Source organism: Heptranchias perlo, unplaced genomic scaffold (assembly GCF_035084215.1).
Source record: "Heptranchias perlo isolate sHepPer1 unplaced genomic scaffold, sHepPer1.hap1 HAP1_SCAFFOLD_468, whole genome shotgun sequence".
NCBI lineage: Eukaryota > Metazoa > Chordata > Chondrichthyes > Hexanchiformes > Hexanchidae > Heptranchias > Heptranchias perlo.
The window spans coordinates 58,571-67,272 of NW_027139482.1; the positions used below are offsets into that span (position 1 = coordinate 58,571).

Genomic DNA, 8,702 nt, shown 5'->3' on the forward strand with positions numbered 1-8,702 from the left:
CCAGAGGGGGAGGTGAGGAATGTTTTTTTTACGCAGCGAGTTGTTCTGATCTGGAATTCGCTGCCTGAAAGGGCGGTGGGAGCAGATTCAATAATAACTTTCAAAAGGGGAATCGGATAAATACTTGAAAAGGCGAAAAAAATTGACAGGGAAAGAGCAGAGGGGGACATAGGAACAAGAGTAGGCCATTCAGCCCCTCGAGCCTGCTCCGCCATTTGAGAAGATCATGGCTGATCTGTGATCTAACTCCATCTACCTGCCTTTGGCCCATATCCCTTAATACCTTTGGTTGCCAAAAAGCTATCTATCTCACATTTAAATTTAGCAATTGAGCTCGCATCAATTGCCGTTTGCGGAAGAGAGTTCCAAACTTCTACCACCCTTTGTGTGTAGAAATGTTTTCTAATCTCGCTCCTGAAAGGTCTGGCTCTAATTTTTAGACTGTGCCCCCTACTCCTAGAATCCCCAACCAGCGGAAATAGTTTCTCTCTATCCACCCTATCCGTTCCCCTTAATATCTTATGAACTTCGATCAGATCACCCCTTAACCTTCGAAACTCCAGAGAATACAACCCCAATTTGTGTAATCTCTCCTCGTAACTTAACCCTTGAAGTCCGGGTATCATTCTAGTAAACCTACGCTGCACTCCCTCCAAATACGGGGAAAGGGCAGGGGGGAGTGTGGGACTAATTGGATAGCCCTTTTGAAAGAGCCAGTACAGGCACGATGGGCCGAATGGCCTCCTGTGCTGTATCATTCCACGATTCACCACCTCAGGACGTCCCAAAGCGTTTCACAGCCAATGAAGTACTTTTTATTTCGAAGTGTCGTCACTGTTGTAATGTAAGAAACACCAATCTGCGCACAGCAAGATCCCACCAACCGCAACATGGCAAACGGGGTTTAACGTCTCACTCCGAAAGACGGCCCCTCCGACAGTGCGGCGCTCCCTCAGTACCGGCATCGGGGGGGGAGCGTCGGGGTCTGGATTGCGGGGGCTCGAGTCTCTGGAGTGGGGGGGCTCGAACCCTCGACCGTCTGACTCCGAGGGGGGAGAGTGGGAGCCAAGTGAGCCACTCATTGGATGTGTTTGAGTTGCAGTCGTTTCTTGTTCGAGACGTACTTGGTATTGTTAATTCTCAACTCCGTTTTCCCATCCTTCTCCCCCTGCCTCACCAATCCAAGGTACGTCCCTCTGGATTCAGTGTGCGACACCAGGATAAGTGAAGACTCCAACTTGGTCTCCATCCACCTGGAGAACAACCTGATTGACCGGCGAAGGATCCCTCCCACTGCTTTCTCCTGCATCCGTTCCTACCAGAGCATCGTCCTGCGTCCACAGCGATTCGAAGACTAGTGCCCGCCTCCCTCCCCGCCAACCCGGCCGTCCCCGCTGCCTCGCCGCCCGCCTGCGAGTCACCCCCTCCCGTCCCCCCTGCCGACCAGTCGAGAGGGCGCGTCCTTGACTTGGCCACGCGCCAGCCCAACGAAAGAGAGGGGCGCCCACGAGGCCGCCGGCCTGGGGGCGCGTCAGGAACAGGAGGAGAGGCCGTTCAGCCCCCTCCAGCCCGTTCCGCCGTTCAACGGAGGATCTGCGCCTCAACCCGCCTTGGTTCCATATCTCTTGTCACCCTTGGCCAGCAAAAGTCTAGAATCACGTAGAAATGACAACACGGAAGCAGGCCGTTTGGCCCGTCCAGCCCGAATGCCACGTGCCCATCTTTTTCCCTTCAGCCCTCTTTCCTCCAAGCACATATCTAGCCCCTCCCTCGTGGTCTCTGCTTCAGTCGCGAACTCCTCACTCAACAGACTCACAGGCCTCTGTTAAAAAAAAAAAGTTTCTCTTGCTCTCTGTCCGAAAGCTCTTACATTCTGCTCAGGTTCTATCCGTGTCCTCTCGTTCTGGACCTCCACAATCACCGGAAACAGGCTGCTTCGTTCTACCCTGTCTCTCCCTTCATAATTCGAAGCACCTTCATCAAATCACCCTGTATTCTCCACCATTACTGACGGGACAGTGTGGAGGGAGCTCTACTCTGTATCTAACCCTGTACCTGCCCTGGGAGTGTTTGATGGGACAGTGTGGAGGGAGCTTTACTCTGTATCTAACCCTGTACCTGCCCTGGGAGTGTTTGATGGGACAGTGTGGAGGGAGCTTTACTCTGTATCTAACCCTGTACCTGCCCTGGGAGTGTTTGATGGGACAGTGTAGAGGGAGCTTTACTCTGTATCTAACCCTGTACCTGCCCTGGGAGTGTTTGATGGGACAGTGTAGAGGGAGCTTTACTCTGTATCTAACCCTGTACCTGCCCTGGGAGTGTTTGATGGGACAGTGTAGAGGGAGCTTTACTCTGTATCTAAGCCTGTACCTGCCCTGGGAGTGTTTGATGGGACAGTGTAGAGGGAGCTTTACTCTGTATCTAACCCTGTACCTGCCCTGGGAGTGTTTGATGGGACAGTGTAGAGGGAGCTTTACTCTGTATCTAACCCTGTACCTGCCCTGGGAGTGTTTGATGGGACAGTGTAGAGGGAGCTTTACTCTGTATCTAACCCATGCTGTACCTGCCCTGGGAGTGTTTGATGGGACAGTGTCAAGGGAACTTTACTCTGTATCTAACCCTGTCCCTGCCCTGGGAGTGTTTGATGGGACAGTGTAGAGGGAGCTTTACTCTGTATCTAACCCTGTACCTGCCCTGGGAGTGTTTGATGGGACAGTGTAGAGGGAGCTTTACTCTGTATCTAACCCGTGCTGTCCCTGCCCTGGGAGTGTTTGATGGGACAGTGTAGAGGGAGCTTTACTCTGTATCTAACCCTGTACCTGCCCTGGGAGTGTTTGATGGGACAGTGTAGAGGGAGCTTTACTCTGTATCTAACCCTGTACCTGCCCTGGGAGTGTTTGTTGGGACAGTGTAGAGGGAGCTTTACTCTGTATCTAACCCTGTACCTGCCCTGGGAGTGTTTGATGGGACAGTGTAGAGGGAGCTTTACTCTGTATCTCACCCTGTACCTGCCCTGGGAGTGTTTGATGGGACAGTGTAGAGGGAGCTTTACTCTGTATCTAACCCTGTACCTGCCCTGGGAGTGTTTGATGGGACAGTGTAGAGGGAGCTTTACTCTGTATCTAACCCGTGCTGTACCTGCCCTGGGAGTGTTTGATGGGACAGTGTAGAGGGAGCTTTACTCTGTATCTAACCCTGTACCTGCCCTGGGAGTGTTTGATGGGACAGTGTAGAGGGAGCTTTACTCTGTATCTAACCCGTGCTGTACCTGCCCTGGGAGGGTTTGATGGGGACCCTGGCTGCCTGAAATTTTAACTCTTCCGTTACCTAATAGGAACATCCCTCACCTCATTGAACAGAAAACTCCCGTAGTGAAAGGAAACACTATCTTATTTTGCAAACCATTAATTAGGAATCAGAATACTCTCTCCCTGCTATGTATACACTGAAAAGTTGAATTGCCTGCAATCCAATAAAGTTTGCTTTTATTTATAAAAGTTACGCCTTGTGTCGTATTACAAAAGACCTGGACAACATCCAGGCTTGGGCTGATAAGTGGCAAGTAACATTCGCGCCAGATAAGTGCCAGGCAATGACCATCTCCAACAAGAGAGAGTCTAACCACCTCCCCTTGACATTCAACGGCATTACCATCACCGAATCCCCCACCATCAACATCCTGGGGTCACCATTGACCAGAAACTTATCTGGACCAGCCACATAAATACTGTGGCTACAAGAGCAGGTCAGAGGCTGGGTATTCTGCGGCGAGTGACTCACCTCCTGACTCCCCAAAGCCTTTCCACCATCTACAAAGGCACAAGTCAGGAGTGTGATGGAATACTCTCCACTTGCCTGGATGAGTGCAGCTCCAACAACACTCGAGAAGCTCGACACCATCCAGAACAAAGCAGCCCGCTTGATTGGCACCCCATCCACCACCCTAAACATTCACTCCCTTCACCACCGGCGCACAGTGGCTGCAGTGTGGACCATCCACAGGATGCACTGCAGCAACTCGCCAAGGCTTCTTCGACAGCACCTCCCAAACCCGCGACCTCTACCACCTAGAAGGACAAGAGCAGCAGGTACATGGGAACAACACCACCTGCACGTTCCCCTCCGAGTCACACACCATCCCGACTTGGAAATATATCGGCCGTTCCTTCATCGTCACTGGGTCAAAATCCTGGAACTCCCTTCCTAACAGCACTGTGGGAGAACCTTCACCACATGGACTGCAGCGGTTCAAGATGGCGGCTCACCACCACCTTCTCAAGGGGCAATTAGGGATGGGCAATAAATGCCGGCCTCGCCAGCGACGCCCACATCCCATGAACGAATAAAAAAAAACAAAAGCTTATTTCAATTCAACGAGGTTAATGTGACTGCTGGCAGGAACGGAGCCTGGGTGGCACACTGACCCTTCGAGTCTAGACTTCAGGTAAGGTGGCTGGAGAGAGGGAGGATGTGGGGGGTTGGGGCAGGAGGGGTCTAGCAGTACTCCCGCTCCTCCCCAGCTCTGCGTGGTTTTTCTTCCCCCTTGCGGCAGCCCTTTAAAGGCTGCTGGTCAGGCCGCTTGCAGTGCTGGAATGGCTGACTGATGGCCAATTTGCCAGATGGTGCGCCCTGGAGCAGCCCCCCGTTTTAAGGCAGGCGTCGGGAAGAAGCCGCCATTAGCAACATGGAGAATCTAGCCCATTTCCCACCCTCCCCCCATCCTGCTTTCCGCCCCGGATCCTGCTCCTGGTCGTCGTGGAGTTGCGCTGAGGTCGGCATGGGGACAGGGACCAGGCTCGGCCGTGATGGTCCCCGTGGTCGAATAGTTGGCCGGTAACTTCTCCCCCCCTCCCACCTCATGTCGACTGGCAGTGGGGAGACTGGCCAACTGGTCTGAGCCTATTGTGGGGGGGGAGGGGGAGGATGGAGGGGGGAAGGACCTTTGGGTTGAAGGGGGGGGGAGAAGGTTGTGGGAAGGGTGTGAGAAATGGCAGTGAGGGGGAGGGCAAAACGACCCTGGCAATCAAACCCGCATTGTCGAATAGCGCCATACGGGCATCGCACGCAAGATGTGCGTAGTTGCGACCAGAGGCAGGAGCTGGCCCGCAGCACTGGCCAGGTAGGGAGGGAAAGAGCTGCACACAATGTCCTTTCGACTTGGCTGCTGCCGAACTCACTCAATTGACATCTTTCCATGCGAGGCATGGGTCAAGTCTGTGCTCTACAGATCGCTGAGAAGCCACAGCCAGGCCTCAGGGATGGGCACCCAGGGAGAGGCCCCAGCAAGGAGCTCCATTGAGGGGCTCCATCGAGGAGCTCCATCGAGGGGCTCCATCATGAGGCTCCAGCGAGGAGCTCCATTGAGGGGCTCCTTCGAAGGGCTCAATCGAGGGGCTCCATCGTGAGGCTCCAGAGAGAGGCTCCAGCGAGGGGCTCAATCGAGGGGCTCCATCGAGGGGCTGCATTGATGGGCTCCATCGAGGGGCTCCATTGTGAGGCTCCAGCGAGGGGCTTCAGGGAGGGGCTCCAGCGAGAGGCTCCACTGAGAGGCTCCAGTGAAGGGCTGAATCAAGGGGCTCCAGTGAGAGGCTCCATTGAGGAGCTCCAGCGAGAGGCTCCATTGGGAGGCTCCGGGGAAGGGCTCCATTGTGAGGCCTCATCGAGAGGCTCCAGTGTGGGGCTCCAGCGAGAGGGTTCATCGAGGGGCTCCAGGGAGGGACTCCATTGAGAGGCACCAGCGAGGAGCTCCAGCGAGGGGCTCCAGTAAGGGACTCCCGCTCCTAACAGTGCAGTCCAGTGGCTGCAGGACCAGTTGCTCGGACAGTAATTCCATTGAGAGGCTTCCTCGAGAGGCTCCAGTGTGGGGCTCCAGCAAGAGGTTCCATTGAGGGGCTCCAGGGAGGGGCTCCACTGAGAGGCTTCATTGAGGGGCTCCAGTGTGGGGCTCCAGCGAGAGGCTCCATCGAGGAGTTCCAGGGAACGACTCTATTGAGAGGCTTCATCGAGAGCCTCCAGCATGGGGCTCCAGTGTGAGGCTCTAGCGAGAAGCTCCAGCGAGAGGTTCCAGCGAGGAGCTCCAGCGAGGGGCTCCAGTCAGGGGCTCCTGCTCCGAACAGTGCTGTCCAGTGGCTGCAGGACTTGTTGTTCAGACAGTAATTTCTGTTCTTTATAATAAATGCACAATCTCAATTTTCTCACTCGCCCCACGCCCCTGATTGTGATTCCTCACTGAAAGATCAGTTTCACAATCATCAATGGGAAGGGGTCGGGTCCATTGGGATTCTGTACAATGGGAGTGAATGGGAAGGGGTCGGGTCCATTGGGATTCTATACAATGGGTGTGAATGGGAAGGGGTCGGGTCCATTGGGATTCTGTACAATGGGTGTGAATGGGAAGGGGTCGGGTCCATTGGGATTGTGTACAATGGGAGTGAATGGGAAGGGGTCGGGTCCATTGGGATTCTGTACAATGGGAGTGAATGGGAAGGGGTCGGGTCCATTGGGATTGTGTTCAATGAGAGTGAATGGGAAGGGGTTTGGTCCATTGGGATTCTGTACAATGGGAGTGAATGGGAAGGGGTTTGGTCCATTGGGATTCTGTACAATGGGAGTGAATGGGAAGGGGTTTGGTCCATTGGGATTCTGTACAATGGGTGTGAATGGGAAGGGGTCGGGTCCATTGAGATTCTGTACAGTGGGAGTGAATGGGAAGGGGTCGGGTCCATTGAGATTCTGTACAATGGGTGTGAATGGGAAGGGATTAGATCCAATGGGATTCTGTACAATGGGAGTGAATGGGAAGGGGTTGGCTCCATTGGGATTCTGTACAATGGGAAGGGGTTTGGTCCATTGGGATTCTGTACAATGGGAGTGAATGGGAAGGGGTCGTGTCCTTTGGGATTGTGTACAATGGGAGTGAATGGGAAGGGATTGGGTCCATTGGGATTGTATACAATGGGAGTGAATGGGAAGGGGTCGGGTCCATTGGGATTGTGTACAATGGGAGTGAATGGGAAGGGATTGGGTCCATTGGGATTGTATACAATGGGAGTGAATGGGAAGGGGTCGGGTCCATTGGGATTGTGTACAATGGGAGTGAATGGGAAGGGATTGGGTCCATTGGGATTCTATTGAGTAGGAGTGAATGGGAAGGGGTCGGGTCCATTGGGATTCTATTGAGTAGGAGTGAATGGGAAGGGATTGGACCACTGGAGGCCTCTCCAGAAATGTCCTGGAGCATTTTGGAGGGGATGTTTTGGGGTGGAACTGGGTTGTTCCACTTGGCTGCACAGGAAAACAGCTGCCCAGACCTGCCTCTTGGTGTTTGCATTTCCAGGGGGTCTTTCAGAGAGAAAACAACAAGAACAACAAATTGCATTTATATAGCGCCTTTAATGTTGGAAAACTTTCCAAGAAGCTTCACAGGAGCGTGATCAAACAAAAGTTTGCTGTCGGTGTGTCGCTCCTGCTCCTGTTCCAGAGGTGTGAGACCAGAGCCAGTAAGTTCGGTTACTTCACAGCAGAAGCATTGACAGATATGTGATTTCAGGGGTGTTAGCTCAGAGAGAGACGAGCTCCAACTGGCAACTCTCAGAAATGTCAAGCCAATGTGGGGAACTGAAAAACTGACACATTGCAGGAACTTCTGAGCGAGTACTTCCCGAGAGAATACAGGGCTCGGGGCCACCCCGCGTCTCCTGTTTGCCCTGAAATTCACGGGAGCGGCGACAAGAGCAGTTCCCTGAAATCTACAAGACACCTCGTCCATGGTCCTTCTGCCTACTTGTCCAACCTCCTTCTGCCAAGTTGTCCATGGTCCTTCAGTAAAGTTGTCCATGGTCCTTCTGTCCAGTTCTCTAATGTCCTTCTGTCAAGTTGTCCAAAGTACTTCTGAAAGTTGTCCAATGCCCTTCCAACAAGTTGTCCAATGTCTTTCTGTAAAGTTGTCCAATGACCTTCTATCAAGTTGTCCAATGTTCTTGTTATAAGTTGTCCAATGTCCTGCAAACAAGTTGTCCAATGTCCTCCTGTCAAATTGTTCAATGTCCTTCTGTGAAGTTGTCCAATGGCCTTCCTCTAAGTTGTCCAATTTCCTTCTGTGAAGTTGTCTAATGCTGTTCTGTCAAGTTGTCCAAAGTACTTGTGTTAAGTTGTCCAATGTCCTTCCAGCAAGTTGTCCAATGTCCTTCCAGCAAGTTGTCCAATGTCCTTCTAGCAAGTTGACCAATGTCGTTCTTTAAAGTTGTCCAATGACCTTCTATCAAGTTGTCCAATGTCCGTCTTTCAACTTGTCCAATGAGCTTCTGTCAAGTTGTCCAATGCCCTTCTTTCAAGTTGTCCATTGTCCTCCTGTCAAGTTGTCCAATGTCCTTCTGTGACTTTGTCCAATGGCCTTCTTCTAAGTTGTCCAATGTCCTTCTGTCAAGTTGTCCAGTGCTGTTCTATCAAGTTGTCCAAAGTAATTCTGTTAAGTTGTCCAATATCCTACCAGCAAGTTGTCCAATGGTCTTCTTCTAAGTTGTCCAATTACCTTCTGTCAATTTGCCCAATGTCTTCAACTTGTCCAATGTCCTTCTGTAAGTTGTCCAATGACCTTCTATCAAGTTGCCCAATGTCCTTGTTATAAGTTGTCCAATGTCCTTCTGTCAAGTTGTCCAAAGTACTTCTGTTAAGCTGTCCAATGTCCTTCTAGCAAGTTGACC

The 8,702-nt window shown here is 52.4% G+C and overlaps 1 protein-coding gene across 1 annotated transcript in view; it reads left to right on the forward strand.

The window, feature by feature from the left end:
• Positions 1 to 3,497, forward strand: part of LOC137313318 (extracellular matrix protein 2-like) — a gene marked incomplete at its 5' end in the record, with an annotated part of 59,126 nt that extends 55,629 nt beyond the window's left edge. The window contains one exon of the mRNA XM_067979426.1: positions 1,187 to 3,497. Within this exon, the coding sequence (XP_067835527.1) occupies positions 1,187 to 1,358 (172 nt within the window). The remainder of the gene's footprint in view (positions 1 to 1,186) is intronic.
• Between the last annotated feature and the right edge of the window lie 5,205 nt (positions 3,498 to 8,702).